Here is a 19,572-nt window from a genome sequence, read left to right on the forward strand (position 1 = left end):
AGTCACACTGCACCTCGCTGCAACTTTTTCTCCTCAAACTTCCCCGTAATAAAGCCGCGCACCATCACTCCCTCGCTTCTCATTGGCGGAGAGTTGAAAATAAGATTCCAGCTGTTTCACCCCCTCCCCTCCGCCGCACAGCTCAGACAGACACTCACCTCAGCCAGTGAGGAGTGAGCTCCAAGTCAACCCGCCCTGTGATTGGCGCAGAGCTGGTGCCCGCTGGGCGGAGAGCGAGAAGTTCGGATCCCCCATCCAGCTGTGTGAGCCTGGCTGATGGACGGAACGGACCCAACACAGTCCGGAGGAGACAAGAGTGAGAGCAGGAGCGCCCGGCCCATCCTATGTGCAACAATGGAGAGGGGGGGTGTTGGTGATGTTTAGAGAATATCAGAGGTTGTGTGTTTGACGCCTGTTTGTGTTCAGCGAAGGAGATGGATCTTTAACGCACTGATGCAGGATATACGCTGCAAACCGCCTGTGGATGCATCCAAAAGTACGGGATTCTTCATTTGAAGGACGGAAACCAGCGGAGGAAACCAATCGGTTATTAATTTGTGTTATTTCTCCTTTCTTGGGGGGCGTTTGTCCATCAGCTCTGCGGAGGAGGAGGAGGAGATCAGAAAGAAGTTTCTGCGCGGTGTTCATGTTTTCACAAAGGCTGAGCTCCGCAAAAGTACACGCGCAAACATCCCTGTCGCGTTTTGCGTCTCACCGAGGATGATTGTGAAGTGTTAGTGAGGCCCCTGGAGAGAGAGAGAGAGGCTCGTTGGACTTCAGAGACCGGGGCCTGGGCGCACCGCGTCCGCTGAGACAGAGCCGCGCGGCAGCGCACCACCTGGAAACTGTGAGGTCCGCCAGACGCACCAAACCCTCAGAGGAAAAAGACCCTCTCCTTAGTGTTGTCCCCCCCTGCTCCCCTTCTCCTCTCCTCTCTTCTTGATCTCTCCCCCCCTCGTCTCTCCATCTTACCGAGCGGCTTCCTTTCTTCAGGCTGGTGTGGACTTTATAGCCACGACAAAAGCTGATCATGCGATGACTGAGCGCGCTTTGGGCACATCTACCGAGTCCATTACAGGTAAGAAACCCAGCGGGAAGATGCTCCTGCGCTCGTCCTTCAGCATTACCGGATTTTTTGGAAATGATCAGTGCTGTGGAAGTTTGTAGAGGGATTGAAACAATAGGAGTCTGTTGCTGACTGATTTTGGCTTTGTTGTTGATGAAGCGGAATGCGAGCACCTCATGGATTGTTGGAGACTTGTTAGGAGCTCAAATCCTGGGCTTCATCTAATGACAGGCACCAGACAATCATTCCATCTCTGTCTTGAATAGCTGTCACGTATTTATTATTTGAAGTCATATTTCGATGAGCTGTGCGCATATTCTTTCTCTAACCCCCCCCCCTCCAGCATCACCACTTCTCCACGCTGTCATGCGATATGTTGATTTAATTATGAGCATGTGTGTTGCAGAAGCATATTTCTCCTCATATGCAAAGTTGGTAGATGATGTATTTTTTTCTTCATATTTCCTGAATTTTAATGCGCTCATAATGAGGCTGCTGCAGATACTTAAGCATTTGCCTTCCTCTCAGCTGTATCTAATCATATGTTTATGATCTTCTATTGCCTGCAGGAGGAGAATGATGGCCGAGGATGGGGGAAATCTCTCCGGGGTCCCCGACGCCAGGGGCTCGGAGGGTCGCTCCTCTCTGCCGAGGACTTTCATCCGGCTTAACGACCTGTCCGGGGTTGGGACAGGAGGCGGGGAGCGAGGCGAGTTGGTGGTGGAACCGGCGTCCCCGGCTCCTGACGGGATCTCTACAGGCGGGGAGGAAGGGTCAACGAGCGGCGGAGAGAACCTGCCCTACCCCACCCTGGCCCCCGTTGTCTTCTTCTACCTGAAACAAACAACCCGGCCTCGGAGCTGGTGTCTCAAAATGGTCTGTAACCCATATCCTTTTATGTGAATCTGCTCATGCGCACATGCGCACTGACTTCCACCTGTGGCAGGTAAGAAACACCTGTTTGTGCAGCTTGTCCAGTTGACCTTAAGACGGTTATTTAAATGCCACAAGCATGATGTGTATCCACTGAGCAAGTCTCATGAGCTAATATGAACAAAAAAAGGCCCGATCTGTGGGGTGTTAGTACGACTCAGTGTCTGACTCCCAGTGTAGATACATCCAGTTTCCTGGTGTGTGTGTGTGTGTGTGTGTGTGTGTGTGTGTGTGTGTGTGTGTGTGTGTGTGTGTGTGTGCGAGCGTCCAGCTTTACTGTTCCCGCGTCATGCTCTCATTCCACTGAGCGTGAAATCTCTTCTGCTCCATTATTCACACCTGCAAGTGATGAAAATCTTTTGACCCCACCTGACTGAGCCAATAGAGAGCGGCCTGTAATTAGAGGTTATAATTAGTTTATTGATACACACCTGGGGTGGCGGATTGTCAGCTACTACCTCGGTGAATAGCAAGGGAGTGGTGAAGTCACACAGCCTTATTGAATCATTCCTGCCACTGAAGTGTATTATTGATTCATAAGTGTACACACCTGCACCGATTCAGCTCTCTAGACAGGAGAGAAAGGAATCATCACAGACTCCTTTCTGTCTTTCTCTGTCTGTCATTCTCTCTTAGTGTGTAGGCAACATACTGTACATGTGGGGCAGGTCTTAGTAGCTGGGTGTAAGCAAAGTATAGGCAGGAATGTTTCCTTGGCTGATGCTGCTCTGCTCTGCTCTGCTCTGCTCTGCTCTGCTCCGCTCCGCTCCGGAGGTTTCAGACAGCCTTTGTTTTTCTTTTCTCTTAGGTGCCGTGTGTGTGTTAATGTCAATTAGATTATGTCAACTCCTTCCTCTTCTGTCTCCTTCCCACGCCTCCTCCCTCTCTCGATTCCTTCTGCGTTGTCTATTGCTTCACATCCTAACGCCCTCAACTTATTCTCATTTATCACAGTCCTAAATGAGATGCAAAATGAGCTGGTCATCTCTGCCACTCCTTGTCCTCTTTCTTCCAACAGGAACAATGTCTACAATGCCTCTCACTGTTGCCACTCTTACCCCGCTGTCTCTTCGTTGTCCTGCTTTGATCTTTTTTCCCCGTCTTTATTCTGTCACTAAGCAATCACAGCTAATTTCCATGTCTGTAAATGTCAAATCCTTGAAGGTCTTACAAATAGACTTTTTTAGCAGTAGGGGCGTGTGAGTCCCCAGTGGCTGCTCAGGGAGCAAAGGCGATCTTGATACTTTTATCCATGTCAGAGGTTCTAATACATTTTCAATTCCCCTCATCACCCCCACAGGAATCCCCATATTAGTGCTACACATTCCAGTCGCATTTAGTTTTAGAGCATTTAATTTGCGTCTTTGAGGGAAATCATTTAGTTGAGGCAATTTCTAGTCTAGTGTCATTGTTCTGTATTTTGCTGAATCTCTAGTCAGTTCTCAGGTTTACTGTGCGTGGCTGAGACGACTGGATGAACATAAAGTGTGTCAGTGACAGTAAAGTAACACTTTCAGCTGCTGAAGTTGAGCATGTGTGCAAATACTTTATCTTCCATATTTATTGTAAAACTTTACATTTCGTTTATTTATTTCGCTTTTATCCAAAGCTACTTACAAGTGAGATACAAAGCAAGCACATATCTAACCCAAGGAGACAAACTTTAAAGTAAAGTTGCTCTAGAAGAGCAAGATATTAAGACGAAATACAAATATACAAAATATTGTCATGCACATTTATTTATTAGGCAGGTTGTACTGTGTGGCAGGTGTACCTCTATAGTTGAATGAGAAGTTTGCCCTTTGTATGATGGATGAAAAGAAGTCATTTGGAATATTTCTGATATACCGTGCTTTTTCAAGGGTGAAATGTTACGAACAGCTGCCGTTAATTTCCCGATTTATCGTTTAGTAGTTTTGTCTATAAAATACAGCAGTATATAGCAGCAGTTTGTTTTCTCCACTAAATCACTGAACTATTTAAAATCAGTTTATCAACTGATCTCTTGAGGAACAAGGAATTTGCTGTAACTCGAATCACTTCTGTCCAGAGAACTTGTGAGACTATTCTCAGTGCTGGTGTTGTTAGGGTTGGTTTATTGTACTAACTCAAGTGCCACACAGGGATTTAAATGTGTCATAGTTGCTCTGGAGTGGGATCGTTCTGAAGTCTTTGTGCTGTCATTTGGTTTTCAACACCTGGCAACACTGAAGTTGCACCTGGCATCATGGTGACTATGTCGGTGAGAAGTTTCACATAGCCCGTTTTGTAATGGGGATTTGAAAGCGCTGGGTAATTTGAACTGGTGTTTGAATGTTCTTTGTCTTGTTTGCTCTTTTATGTCTATCTGTACCAATTTAGAAAAAGGTCAGCGCTTCTGTAATGCATAGGAACGTTACTGGGATCGATCTGTCTCTGAGCCCCCTGTGAGTGTGTGTGCGCTCCGCTGCATGGATCTCTGTTTACAATAAGGCTGTGTTTATAAGAGAGCAGATATAACTTTTAGTTATATTTTTAACTCTTCCCCTCTTGATCCGTGGACCCCTGGCGCTGCTGCCTCTTCACACCATGTCTCTCTCTCGCTGCTCTTTGGTTTGAGAATGAATCCTGTCTCTCTTTCTCCTGCTATAAATACATCCACAGCACACCACCAGCAGCAGTAGCAGCCAGCTCTGCCTCACCTCTGATGCACAGTGGCTGCTTCCTATGATGCTGCAGACCAACAACACAGGAAACCCCGACTGATCTTGGGGCCAGAATCTATTCTAAACAGGCATATCCTCGGTAAGCCAGGCCAGCGGCCATTTTTAACAGTCTGAAGTGATTAGGACCCCTGGATACTTGCTGAGGTATTTAGGGTCTAATTGAAGACCCCTAGAGTGTACGCACTGAGTGATGTTTTGCCCAGCACATTGCCTGCGTGAAATTCCCTCTGATGCTTCAGCTAATGATTTCTGAATCTGTGTATGACAGGAAGTGAGAGCTTTTGGTGTGTGCGTAAGAGTAAGGGAGGTTGTGTAAGCAGCACACACACACACACACACTTCCCCAGGACTCCCGTAGGTGTCTCCTCTTTGGCGGAGAGCTGCATGTTGTGCCAAGATGAAGGAGGAGGAGGGGAGTTTGGGAACTGGTCCAGTGCTCTCTATCCTTTGCTCACACTGATTAAGCAGAGGATTACACAGCCCAGAACAGTGAGGGAGGACACCTGGCCAGGCTAGGTGTTTGTCATCACGTTGAAATAGCCTCATTGGAAGGCCAACAAACCACTTGCGCTCAAGGGAATGGAGGGATTTTGGTGAAATATGCTACTGATTTGTTTTCTCCTTCTGTTTCGCTCCCTCTCGCTCTGTATTTCGGCGAAGCAGGCCTCTCGCTTTTGTGCGTCTGTCAAATAATGGAAGCTGAAGCGAACACTTACTTAATCAGCAGAAAATGTCTCCTGCCCTCCTCATCACCTTCTCTCCCCTCAACCCCTCCGTCTCCTCCACCTCCTCCTTCTCTTTTCTCCCAGACCCTGCTTTTTCCCTCCCCTGGCGTTAAAAGCTTCACATTGGCTGGAGAGTGAGGAAAATAATAGAAGAAATAGGAGGATAAGAATATAAAAAAAGAAATAAAGAAGAGGGTTGATGGGGAAAAAAAAGGAGAAAGCGAAATAAAAAGCGAGGCTCAGTTGGAGAGCCAAGAGGGATTTCAGCAAGCACTTTTTAAGAGGTGAAAAAGTAGGCCTGTACCCTCCAACTACTTTACTGTACCTTCATATTTTCTCCCTATGTTCCCCCCTTCCACTCATCCCCCTTCTCCTAAGTTCCTTTGAGAATCTCACACATCTCCAGCGTCTTCCAATTTGATCCTCATCGTTAATTCTATCAGAACTTCCTTCACACTGTAGGTGTTCGAGGAAGCATACCGTGTGTGCATTTTTCATACACTCCATATGAACTCAATTTGTGGGTTCACTTTAACTCACTGCTAGACTGACATGAACCCTTATTTACTGAGAGACTGCGTTTGATGAAGTATTCATTTGCTTAACAGTGCAAGGCCTTTTCACTCTGCTCATGTGTGGCAGAACTTGACTCTGTGATTCATGTGTACCGCTGAGCACGTGATGCATTTTACATGTAGAGAGCTTGCCACAAGGGATATGCTCCTGTGCTGGTACCTATGCATTTGTAGGTATATTCAGCACTGCCACACACACATATAAAATTGTAAGTGGCGCAATTCAATTTTTAACTTGTCAAATGGATGGTACAGCTGGCAGTGTGCATTCCAAACATGGTTCATGGGATGAGAGGTAGACCAGAATACAGCTGGAAAACCACTTATATTGGTGTTGCTGTCTGCAACAAAAAAGGTATGAAATGCACAGGTGCATTCTCTGGGGGTGAGCACACTAATATGTATCCTGTGGCACCTTTTTTTGAGTGTCACTGTAACATTTGTTAAGTTACTGGACAGTCGGAGATCCTTCTGTCTAACTTAGCGTTTTCTTTCTCTTTTAAAGTAAGTGGTAGAATGAAAACTTATGTAACTGCCAACCAAAGAACTCTAATGAGAACACAGCTACAGTCAAAAACATTGAGCACTGACTGTAGCTGGTATTTATGTAGGCGTGTGTGTGTGTGGGGCTTTGTTATTGTGCTAGAAAATCTTTGTTGCATTCAGAATTTAATGTTAGCCGGTAGGGATCCGGTTAGTCACCGAGCCTGCTCTCTTGTCTTCAGCAGAAGGAAATGAGTCTTCATCATGTCCACTCCAAATATTATTTACCATATTTACTAGAATAATTGCGTGCATTTTGTACAACCCAACAGTGTGTGCTTTAAACCCAGATAACATCTGTTTCATAGTCACCTAACACGTGCTCACAGGCACCAAGGTTATTTGAAGCAAGTGAAGGATCTTTTAGCATAATGTGTTGAACCCAGTCCAAACACTGATTCAACGACAACAGCGATGGATCAATTTACTGGCAAAGACAAAATCCTGCCACACTACGGAGAATGTGTGTGAAATTCAGTGATTCAGCAGCCATCACACTGAAAGCGCCAATTATTGATGAATAACAGCACTGACAATCAGAAAGAGAGAGAGACTGCGAGAGACGATATTAAGGTGTGAGTAGACGACTCAGTATGGGGTCTGTTCTTAATGAGGAGATTTTTTTAAGCTGTTAAACTGCAAACAGACTGAGCACAAGTTTTCTTTGTGCTCAGTCGCTACTCACTTTTCTACTCTGTGTACTGATTCAACCTATAGTCGGCTTGTTAAACCCAGCAGTTTTCGTTTTGGTAGGTATTTTCTGGGAAAACTACTCCTTTGAACAAAATGAAATGCATTAGTGTATTTTGCAGTAGAAACGGCAAAGTATGATTCAGCCTAGCCAAAATATGTCTATTATGGATAAAAATGCTGGTGTGTTTAGCACTGTGTTGCAAATTGCTGCAACTAGTTGCTAATGGATTCCAAGAACTCTCACAGACAGTATAGAAATCAACAGTTTAAATATAGTTTTACTGGTGCTAAATGCACCCCATGGTGCATTAGAGTCTGTTTGGAGCGCAGTAGTGTTTCTATATGTCACTGCTCCATTCATTTCTCACCAAGCCTGTATTGATTTTCAGCTCCAACACAGCGAACCTTACACAAACAGAAGGAAAAAACAAACCTACTGCTCCATTAAAGTACAAAAGCTGAATTTATTATCATTACTACACGATTTAAAACATGACTGTCACTTAGAGATTCAGAGACTCAAATCACAGTGATTATATTCACTTCACTTCACAAGCTCCTTTTTAGGCTTTTCAAAGTGAATTCTGTCCATTCAGTTAATTAAAGATGATCAGTAATCAAACTCTCTCTTTCAACATACACATATAAACAGTGTCTTAAATGTGATTTCATGCAGGTTACACTTTCTGCAGAAATTCACACTAAAACTTTTCTGGCATATCCTATTCTTTTTTCTTTTTGCTAAAAAAAATAATAAAATAAAATAAAAAATAAAACCTTGACTTGGAATTTCAATGACTGGGGAAAAAGGCAAAGTGGAAAGACTGGAATAAATTAGTGAATACAACCACTATTTGTTTTCAAAAGAGAAATTGAGAGCAGCGAAGGGGCTCGTCGTAATGATGGAATTAGTGCTCATGATGAGTTTCCCATTTGATGTAAGTTATTTCACCCATCACATGTTTGTGCTTGCTGGCTATTATTTGAGACCATATTTGGCTTGTATATGTGAATTAACTGAGACATTCCAAGGGAAGAACATCATAGTGCTCCTGACACTAAATAACAAGTATCTGAAAATGATATAATCAATGGAAAGTCCTCTAGTATGTCTGAGGTGTCTGCCATCCAGTGAAAAGCCTCAGCAGGCCAGTACTGTATAAACACAGGCTAATACTAAGTCAGAAACGAGCCTGAAGCTGCAGTTGTTCGGTAAAAGCTATCACGCGTCGTCTGATTATCTGTATAACCAGTTTTTTTCTGAGTAACCCGGCTACTTAGTGTAATGTGCCTGTAAACACAAAGAATGTGTTTGTGGGCCTGGCCTGGCAGCTGTGTGTGTATGTGATAGTGGAGGGGGACTGGCTAACCTGATGCACACCGACTCCAACCACAGTGATTCAGGGGCAAACCACAAGTTCCACTGTAGTCTGCCAGACAACAGCACTCTCGCTCTGTATGTGTGTGTGTGCATGTGTCTCAATGTGTCTCCAGTTTTGATTGATTTCTGTTTGAACGTTGCCTGTTTTAATGAGTCACATAACTGAGAAGGAATGAATGAAAGTTTTACATCTGGTTCTTTTGTGGAGGTGTCATGTTTTTTTTTATGCTCTTTTGAATTATGCTTTTATGCATTTTGTTGTGTTGCTTCATTTCTCTGACATGTGCTACGCTCTTTTCCCCCCACGACTCCAGTGGCCTAGTTAACAAATTAATGTGAATCCTGTAAAAACCACAGGCTACCTTCCAACAGAGGAAAAAAGAGAGTGAGAAGAAAAGGGAAAAAAAGGAGCAACAGAGGTGTCTGATGACAGGAGGTAGTGAAATTGAGCAGGAGGGATGAAGCATAGACTTTTACAGATGTGCTGTCTTCAAGAACTTGTCTGCACCTCAGTAAAAAAATCACTTCAGTGTGTGAATGTGTGTGTGTGTGTGTGTGTATGCGCGCTCATAATCTTGTTTTTGCCTCCAGGTATAGCATCTCCCTTCTCATATTGTCTGTGGTTTGAGATGCGCAATCACGTGTGTGTTTGTCTCCAGACAGCAGATTTGTCACTGATTTTCAGTCAATTATTTGTAGAGGGAGAACAATTAGTGCAGATAAAACCCGCCAGTTAATTGCTGCTGTTTGAGAAAACGGTTTGTCATGATTAAGATGTATGAAAAAACTAAACAATGCTGTCATCTGTCATCTGCATTTAATTATCAGGAACTGCACTCTGGTTAGATCATTTGTCAGATAGATGGTTTGATGGTTGGGTGTTTGACTTGGTACTTGCAGTATATACAATATGTAGATTCATTGTTTCACTAGATGTTGGGGTGTTTTGCTCCTTGGTTAACTGGTTGGGTGTCTGGTTTGTTGGTTGACTGGTTCAATGGATCAGTAGTGTTGAGTGGATTAGTTTATAAGTTAGTTACTTGAACAGGTTGAGTTGTTGTTGTTTAGACGGTTGTCTGGTTGGTTGGTTGGTTAGTTAATCTAGGTGTTTGACCAGTTGAGTGTTTCAGATTTGTAGATTTGCTAGGTATTTGATGGGTGGATTGGTTGATAGAGTAATTTTTTCACTGGTTAAGCCCCTGATTGGCTGATTATTTGAATGGTTGTTAGCCACAGTTGTTGCTTGGCTTGTTGGGTGGTCAGTTGCTCCGTTGTTTGATAGTTGGCAGACTAGGTTGTTTGAGTGTTTCTTTAGCTGATAGCCAGTAAGGTTAGCTGGTTGGTTGGCTGCAGAACAAGTGAGTCTCAAATGAGATGTTTCCATACTTTCAAGTTTTGTGAGGCAAAAGCTCCAACACAGATCTCTGTGTCAGGACCTGATTTCCATATGAAGCAAGGCGTAGGCTACAATTTACTACTAACATCATTGGAATCATTGTATTTATAAATAGACAGAATATAAAATTAAATAGTTGAAGATGTTATTGTTTTAAAACCATGAATCATGCAGTTTCTGATTATGTTAATCACCTCTATGCTAAGAACTTTGATTAGAAATATTTCCATTTGATATGCAGTAATACATAAAAAGTACACACACACACACACACACACACACACACACAAAGAAAAAGTTGATCATTCTCCTTTCAGCCCCCACCCCTCTTTGGGCTGTTCTGTAAGATGGCTGTAAGTTTATGTAGGACTGAGTCCAGGATTTTCCTACCAGCTTTTTCTCATTATGGTACTGTAGAAGACTTGCTCTTGACTGCACAGTGTGGCAGCAGAAAGGGGGTTGGGGGCAAAGACGAAGGAAGAGGATGGGGGTGGGTAAGCTATACACTTACCCTTACACAGCAAAATCTCATTGGGCACCTCAATCGAGTTATCCCCCACTGTGTTACTGTGGAAGCATCTGTCCCTTGTCTTAACCAATACCTCGGTCTTCTTTCTCCTTCACCTCCCTGCTGCCTCATTCACTTCTTCTACCCTGCTTGAGCTTATCTTCTTACAGCACCATCTTCTTCAGTTTTCACATACTTGCCCATTTCCTTAGCATATTTATCGAATGGCTTCATCAAACATGCTCATCTTTCTCTTTTTTACAACAGACTACTAGACAAAGGAAATAAGCAGTAAAGCCTCCATCCTCTACTGTCTTTTTTCCTTTTCTACATGTTCCCTCTCCACCCTCTCTGCAGAATTCCAGTGATAACTACTTCTCCCAACCTTTCAGGCCTTGTTTTTTTAGACACATTGATAAGTTGGTGACCAGCAGGGGATGCCATGTCTGACAGAAGTACCCTTTTTAGGCCATGCTAAGGCCCAGGGACTCATGTGGCGTTGACATGCACCAGACCTGACTGCTGGCCTTATCTCAGCACCAACACAAACACACTTTTGTCAAGGGACAAACATGTAGAGTGTCAAATCAGTAGACTGTTGAATCAGCCCACAGTGGAATTGCTGATATTGTCAATAATTCAGATTCACACAGACACATACAGAAATACATCTCCCTTGTCACCTTTTAGAATTTTTGGGCCCTCTGCTCCACCTCTCTCTTCCCTCTGCTCTGTCTCAGTATCTCGATCATTCTCTGTCCAGTCATCAGGACACTAATCAGGATTTTCCTGCAGCAGGACCAGGGAGTCTGAAGGAGTGAGGAAAAAAGAAAGATGTCTTATTATAGATAACAAACGAGGGATATAAATACCTCTGGGGGCGGGAATCTTATATAAGAGTCATGATATGTTGGCCTCTCAGCCCGCCTGTGTGTGACATACTGTGTGTGTGTCTGTCTGCATCTGTTTGCATGTATGGCCTGTCCAGCCCTGTTCTTCTATAGCTCATGTTGTTCTGCTGCTTGCCTCTACCTACGGCCGGCCACTGTAATAAAACTCTATTAATATACATGCAAAACATTGGATAACTGCAGATTGCATGATAGTCATTTACTTAATTAGTAATCAGATTCCACAATGTGCCTGAAGACTTGTTGCACCATTGGGCATAACGCGCAGTAAGCCTGGTTTGTTTCAATTAATACAGATGCTGTAGAGGCTGGGTGGAAGTTAATGAACTTTACCAGTCATGTCTACACACTGGGATGACCACCAGAGGGGATTTGTGTGTGAGTGTGTGTGTGTGTGTGTGTGTGTGTGTGTTTTCAGTCATTATGGACTTTGGTTGTGTCTAATCCCCCTGTGGTGTGTGTAATTAAAAAATGGCTTACAGAAGAAAGGAGGTGCTAGTTTGTAAAGCATGGCCATGTATTGATGAACATTTGCTGTGTGTGTGTGTGTGTGTGTGTGTGTGAGTGTGAGTGCATCAGTGAGTGGCTGTTTATTGCTGTTGACTATTAATCTAACAACCCTTCCCCCCAAGCAGGACTGGCAATTACAGCTAAACAACCAAAGCTGGACATGATATATCAGTTAAGCTTTGGATTTCCCCTCTGTGAGGATGTGTGTGGTGCTGTAGTAAGAGCGATACTCGTAGGTAGAAAAACTTTAAGGTTAGTGTCCTACCTCTCCGAAACCAAAAATACAAGACCAAAAGTATAAGAAATGAGTGAAACAATGCCTTATAAATTTGTATCTACAAAAGCAACCTGATGCAAATGAACATTTCATTATACGTTATTTTCTGAGGTCACATGTTGCAGTAAAAAAATGGACCTTTGAAGTGAAGCATAAATGCATAAAAGCTCTCTTGCTCAGATGGAGATTGCCAGTTTACCCTGATCATGGAGTTAACGTTAGCCTCATTATCTAGCTGCAGCTGATAAAATCAGCTAACAACAGGAAAAAGGACTGGTCGAGAATTGATTGTTTACTTTATCTCTGATCCATTATTAAATTATTTAACATTTGAGTGTTAAATTGAACCTCTGTAATCATTCTAAACTGTACGTGCTGTGTGAGAATGGAAAGCTTATATGTTTTTTGTTGCATTTGGCTTGTGGTGTTGTGAGCAGCTGTATGGGAAAGTGTGTGAATGTGTGCTGTCTCTGTACTTACTTTACTGTAATTACTCGCTTCACTTCAGTGCCCTTTCTCTGCAGTCCGTTTTGCTCAGGCAGTGCTACTGACATGACAGTGGACTCACACACACGCACGCACACACATATACGCATAAAGACACACACTGTCAGGCTCTCTCCCCTGTGCTTGGCCTAAATCACTGTGACATTTACAGTTTCGCAGCCATTAGAGCTTAATGTCCCAGGGGTGACTGTGTAACAGTGGTTGCTCCAGAATCAGATCACAGCATTTTGTAAAAGCGCCGAGCCTCGGCATCCTGTTAAGAGCTACACCTGTGCTGGGATCGGCTGAGGATGGAATGGGATCAAGTCCCACAAGCCTGGAGCTTACAGGATTTAAAGGCAATTACAAGGTCAGGTGAAACAGGTCTAATCTGTTAGCCTGACAAATAGAGTAATGTCATTGAGCAGTACATTAGCACCTGATGATCAAGTCATCCCTGGGAGGGGCAAAGTTTGATCCCACTATTACATGAACTTTATGTGAGCACTGGAGAAAATAAGAGATGTGTACTCTATGTCTGTTGCCACTCTCTGAATTTGTAAATGTCAGAAAACTGAGCAGTTATTTCAAGTTATTTTTAGTATTATTTATAGTTTTTCTCTGTAGGTGTTAAAAGATTAGCTTTTTGGCACCTGCACAAGAATTGAGGCAGGAGTTTAATGAAGAAGCAGGAAGAGCACTGATCAAGCTGTTCAAGCTCAAGCTTTTTAAAGGAATTCAATCCAATGCAGGCTGATTAGAACAGATTTTAAGATTGATTTATGCACACTGAGAGTTTGCTGACCAAACTCCATATACTCCATGTACATAGAAGCTTTATTTAATGTGGGAATATGCAGTCGTACTGTTAAAAAGGCCAATGACAGACATGATCAGTTTCCTTGTTTAATTTGTGGAAAGAAAGTTAATCGTAACAGTGTGTTAACTATAAGGGAGATTCTTTTGCCTCATATAAAAATAAGTGTTAAACATGTTAAATTGTTATATCAAACTATTAAAAGTCACTTATATGAACATCCAGCAGACACAGAGCACCACTAGCATTCAATCTCATACTTCTGACCACTCAGTTTTTTATGTCTGCAGCAGCAACTGAATGTATATATTTACCTATGAATTATGTGTCTATGTTTATCAGCTAGTTGCTAACTATACTATACCCATTTGGTGTCCTTCAGGTAGTGAATAGTTTATCAATGCCAAGCAAAAGGACATTTGTGGGCAAAAAAACAAAATATTGCACAAAAAGATGTTCTTTCACATTTACCATAAAGCAGTCATATCACTTATTTTTAATGTAAAAATGGACAATCATGCATTTGCTGCTATGACAAGTCAAAATGTCTGTTGTGTACATGGAGTAGATAGATAGGTTTGGGACAGAATTCTCATTACTTAACAGTTTTTATATAATACAATATGTATAATATTGTGTGTAATACTGTGGTTCTGATGGAGTCATACAAGATTAGTAACTGAACAGTGAAGTGATGAAAAAAGTTGGACAAAGTAATAAAAGTATATATCAGCTCTCACAAACACTCATACAGCAACAACAGCTCAATAGCATGCGCCAAAATCTACAATACCTGCAGCCCACACAGAGACAAATGAGACCTTGATGCAAACAGTGTAGCCCTCTCCCTCCATCACACATATTGCATTCTCAGGCTCCCACACATTCATAAATGTAACAATATCATTTCGGGGAGAAAAATGCATGCCCCCACTACCCAGGGGGTACAGGGCATCCCACATGCAGGATGAGGAATTCAGCGAGATCTGCTCTTTGTCTTGATTAATATTTTCTCTCACCATTATATCACCCTCCCTCTTCCCTTATTTCCACTTTGTGGTGTGTGTGTATGTGTATGTTTATGTGTGTGTGTGTGTGTGTGCATGCGGATGTGTGTTTTTAACAAGTGTGCATACTGTTGCATACCATTCTGTAAAATCTGGTCTTTATTTGTCTCCATATTACCATGGGCTAACACAGCATAGTTTGGCCTGATATACAAGCACATGGGGAGGTCTCTCTGCTCTGTTGTGTGTGTGTGTGTGTGTGTGTGTGTGTGTGTGTGTGTGTGCATGAGTTTTGCAATCATCCCTGGCTAACTACGTACAGTACAGTTTGCAGATGTAGACTGAAAGGGAAACCCTGTCTTGTCCCTTGAGAGGTGTGTGCATGGCGTGTGTGTGTGTTAGTGGCGTGCAATAAGCCAGTAATATATGTTTGTTTGTGCAATATATAATTCTGTGTAAGCGTGTGTTTACCTGTATTTATGCATTACATAGTTGCCAGTCCTTGCCATATGGTGTGTTTGTGTACAGCACAGTATCCCTGTGTTTTTTTCATTGTATGTTTGTCAGTAGGGGCTCCGTGGACACATCTGTCTCAGGCTATGTATTTTGCTTTATGATACACACACACATACATACTGTATAAACACAGAGTGCAGACAGGGGACCATTGGCGCTCGTGGGTTTTTGTATCTCTTGTGGACATGCTCTGTTCAGGATTTCCTACAAGATGTTACTCCAAAACCAGTTCCAGACTCCTCTCTCCCCCTCTTCTCCTCTCTGCCTTTCCTTCCTTCTCGTTGCTTTGTCTTTCGAGAAAGAGAGAGAGAGAGAGAGACAGAGAGAGACACTAAGACAGCGAGGGAGGGAGAGAAGTCTGCTTCTAATTTAACATGCTCCGTGGCTGTCCTCCTCCTGGGTCCTAACTCCCCTCTGTGTCAAGGCAGGCTGCCAAATGCCTCTTTAAGAAAAACACAAATTAAATTCATAAATAAAAATGTGTGCCTGTGGCTTGCAGGGGAGCTCAGGTTGTTGGTGCTGGTGTGTTAAACAAAAGCTGCTCGTACTTGTGGTAGAGAGTCATCTCATAACATGCTTTTGATGAAGTCACTGATCATTATTAAAGATTAAATCATGTATTAGAATTAAGGCAAAATGAAAAAAAACTCTCTATGGTAATTAGAGAATAGATATACAGTATTTTGTGAAATTATATTTATGAGAATTTATGAGAATGTGTAATGTCTGGTTTTGACATTATTAAACAGCTAACAGTTTAAAGCATTTCATCCTTCAAATCAAATATTGCCAAAAAAAATACAACTCTAGCCATTACACAGATATAGAGGATGTACATGTGACTAAGTGGGCCTACATTAAGGCGATTTTCTCTTCTTTAATAGTGATTCTCTTAAAGCAGAGACCTGGTTTGTGTTATAAAAGCAGGAGATTAGAGAAACCTTATACTGCTAGGCTAATTTCTCCCCTGATTTCTTGGCAATGAAAAGTCTAATGGCAACCAGGTTTCAAATTGACTTTTCACTCAGCAGGTGGATTTGAATTAAAAACTGTCCATCCAAAGTGAGGCAGAAACTGAAACAACACATTCTGTAAACACATAATGAGTAACCTGTCTGCCCTACACATACGGTTACACTGCCCTCATTATGTTTTTTGGTTGCAAACAAATGTACCTGGCTTTCTGTCTTTCTTTCTGGCATTCATAGTAAGTAAAGCATGACTCATGTGGGATTCAAGAGACACACTGGTCTGGCATGTTGTATGGATAAACATGTTGTTTCCATCTGCTGTTTGCAACTTAATCCAGGATGCTGGTCAACAATTTTTTTTGTAACGATTTTCATTTGACACAGTGGCTTTGCTTCAGCAATGCTTCTGAAAAGATTTGCACAAACATGTCACTCGCAAATTTCCCTGAGGCAGAATCTATGATACACGACTGTTACATGAACATGAGGTCAGATACATGAACACGCATGTGTTGAGTGCATATGCTGAGTCTGCGTTCTCCATGCTAGTAAGGGAGGTTTTGTAGAGACAGTTTGGACTGATGTGGCTCTGCTGGACATACAGTTCAATATGAAATCTGTTTCATATTGAACTACTCCAAAGCTTGATTTTGTTGCTCTATCTTTGCAAAAGCTCTTAAAGCAAACTGCTGCTGTTTCCACATATAGTGCTCCCCTGTCCCTCAGATATATGGCTTTTGTTTCTACCAGTCTCTAGAGGTATTTTCATTGATCACATTCTCGTTACTTTATCGCCTCCCACCCTCTTTGCTCATTTGGTGTTTCAGCTACCACTGCTGGAATCGAATTGCTTTGATTGAAATTTTTTAAGGAGACTGAGAGAGATTAACAAAGTTAGTCATGCGTGAAACATCATCTACTCAGCTGTTTTTGTTTGTTTGTTTGTTTTATAATCTAGCTGGTGAAAAATTGATATTTCCCGCAAATTTTGACACTTGACATAAACAATTTAAATGAGAGAGGAAAAACGGGCTGTGAAAAGCAACATAAGGCAGAGAACAGTTAAGAAATATACAGTGGTAAGAAAAAGTATGTGAACAATTGGAATTTCATGGTTTTCTGCATTATTTGTGATAAAATATGATCTGATCTTCATCTAAGTCAAGAATATTAATAAATAGGTTAAGGTTGAGGTTTTTATGATTTTTTTGTTATTATTTTAGTTACATTATATTTGTTAATAGTCTTGGCTTTAATAAAGGTCAGATCACATTTTATGAGAAATTAATGCAATTAATAAAATTCCAAAGGGTTCACATACTTTTTCTTGTCACTGGAAATGTACGGTAGCATTAGTGTTGTTCCTCCGAGGTTCTGTTGGTCATTTGTCTTAAGTTGGTTTTGTTTAGTTCAATGGAGCAGCTCACTGGTGATTTCTCCATTAGGGATGTTGCAGCGTTCATCTCCCAGCTTCCTGCCAGGCCGCCGCTGTACCAAGTTGTGAGCGAAAGATAGCACTGACCATCCACAGCAGTCAGCATCTGAATGAGTGATTGCATTATTGAGAACTTCAACCCCCACAGATCTAATCAGATCTTTTTGTCCCTTGAGAGTAAGGAATGCCCCCTGTCTTATAGTATCATATTTTACACTGCACGTCAAATACGCGATGAACGTGATACCTTGACCTTAGCATGATGACCTGCTGACCTCACCCACATCACTCACACAGTAATAACACCTTAATATTACCCTACAAGGTTATGTTGGGTTAGTATAAAGACTGTTCAAAATTACAGTAATAATTAATAAAATGTACGTTGGTAATTGTAGACTGATTTCTTCCTTACCTTAAACAAAAGCACGGTAATTGTTTCCTCTTATCTACTGTATATGCTTGAAACTTAATTGAGTGCCAATTGGCTCTGGGTCTGCTCTAGTTTAACATGCTATATATGTATGTAAGTTTAGGGGCGGCAGTAGCTCAGGTGGTAGAGCAGTTGCCTACGAACCCCACGGTGAGTGGTTCGATTTCAGGTTCCTCCTGGCTACTTGCTGAGGTGTCCTTGGACAAGACGCTAGAACCCCATAGTGTAGTGCTGACATACCGTCTAGCAGCTATCCACCCACAATTTCCCCAGGGGAATCAATAAAGTATTCATTATTATTATTATATCTGTTAAGGGTTATTTGTTTTTCCTGGCTGGGTGCAGTGAGTTGCTGGACTCTCAGTTGGACACCTTATAGTGGCGACAAGACATCCTTTCAAGAAATTATAGGTGTGTGGTGTAGGTTGATTTTGATACAGCTGGACAGAATCAGGCTAGATGTTTGTCCCACTTACCTATGCTAAGCTATGCAAACTGTCCTAGCTGTAGCTTCGTATTTAATGCACAGAAATTAGAGTAGAATTGATCTTCTCATCTAACTCTTTGAAAAATTTTGATGCAAAATTGTATTGGCATATTTCCCAAAGTGAACTGAAACATTTTTCAGCAAAATAGTTCTGAATTTCATTATTCAGATCAAGTAGCCCTTAAAAAATAATTTCTAGGCCACACATTTGTAGGTAGGTACAGTCTGTGTAGCATTAGGTGGCTGGAAAGTGTAGTGGTAAGATTGCTGCCTTCCATGTGGGAGACTGGGGTTTGAATCCCAGCTGTGGTCTACCTCTAGTAGGGGTCCTTAGGCAAGACCTCCTTACCTTAGCCTGCCTTTGCCTTGTACCTCACATGTAGGTTGCTTTGGATAAAAGCATCTGCCAAATGTAAATAAATTTACTAAATGTAAATTAATTTGGTTGCAACAAAAAGCAGTTGTTACTACAGATCTTAATAGATTTTTAGAGTTTTTGTTATTTATTACCAACATTTTTTGTAAATGTTAAAAACTAAACTTAAAATAATTTGACAAGAGATTCCAAAGAGTTCCTTTTGAAAAGCAGACTCTGTGCTGGATTAAGATTTGATGTTGGATTGGAGCCCAATCCTAATGATCAGGTTTAGTCACATACATTAGATGCATTCATATTGAATTCTACTGACTGTACAGTATATTATCAAGGTTTCCAGTGCTTCCATAAGTGACTCTCAGAGTCCGGGGATTTGCAGGGGTCCTTAAGGTGAAGCCCCAGTATAATGAGTAATTGCTCAGTTTCCCCATACATCAATTATCTTCACATTATCCCATTTAATGAGCATATAAGGATCACTATTGTAATGAGAAGATTCCCTCCCACCATGCTTAAGTTCAAATGTACAATACAGACGTTTACATTTCAGCAACACAGATTTTCCCATATGAGGTTTCCCTAGGGCACAAACCTATGACATGGCAGTCTGTAAAACGTCTATTTTGGGGTTCAGTAGAAGGGTTTGGGATTGGAATAATGCTGATTTATACAGCAGCTGTGGAAGGAGGAGACACAATGGGTGAGTCTCTATAGCTTGGGTGGTAAAGCACATCGGACCATGAAAAACCTCAATCAACACTTAACCTGGTGTTAGGATATTTTTTCAAAAGACAATAATGAGTTATTTATTTCCCTGAGTC

The 19,572-nt window shown here is 42.0% G+C and overlaps 1 protein-coding gene across 3 annotated transcripts in view; it reads left to right on the forward strand.

Moving 5' to 3' along the window:
• The first annotated feature begins 305 nt into the window (after positions 1 to 305).
• cacna1g (calcium channel, voltage-dependent, T type, alpha 1G subunit) overlaps positions 306 to 19,572 on the forward strand; it is a 207,029-nt gene continuing 187,762 nt past the window's right edge. For 2 of the 3 annotated variants that reach the window (XM_026351608.1, XM_026351609.1), the window contains exons 1-2: positions 306 to 1,078; positions 1,636 to 1,953. In XM_026351608.1, the coding sequence (XP_026207393.1) occupies positions 1,643 to 1,953 (311 nt within the window). In that variant the 5' untranslated portion in view covers positions 306 to 1,078; positions 1,636 to 1,642. The remainder of the gene's footprint in view (positions 1,079 to 1,635; positions 1,954 to 19,572) is intronic. The other variant, XM_026351607.1, reaches the window with a different exon arrangement.

This window comes from Anabas testudineus, chromosome 19 (genome assembly GCF_900324465.2).
Source record: "Anabas testudineus chromosome 19, fAnaTes1.2, whole genome shotgun sequence".
In the NCBI taxonomy this organism is placed as follows: Eukaryota; Metazoa; Chordata; class Actinopteri; order Anabantiformes; family Anabantidae; genus Anabas; species Anabas testudineus.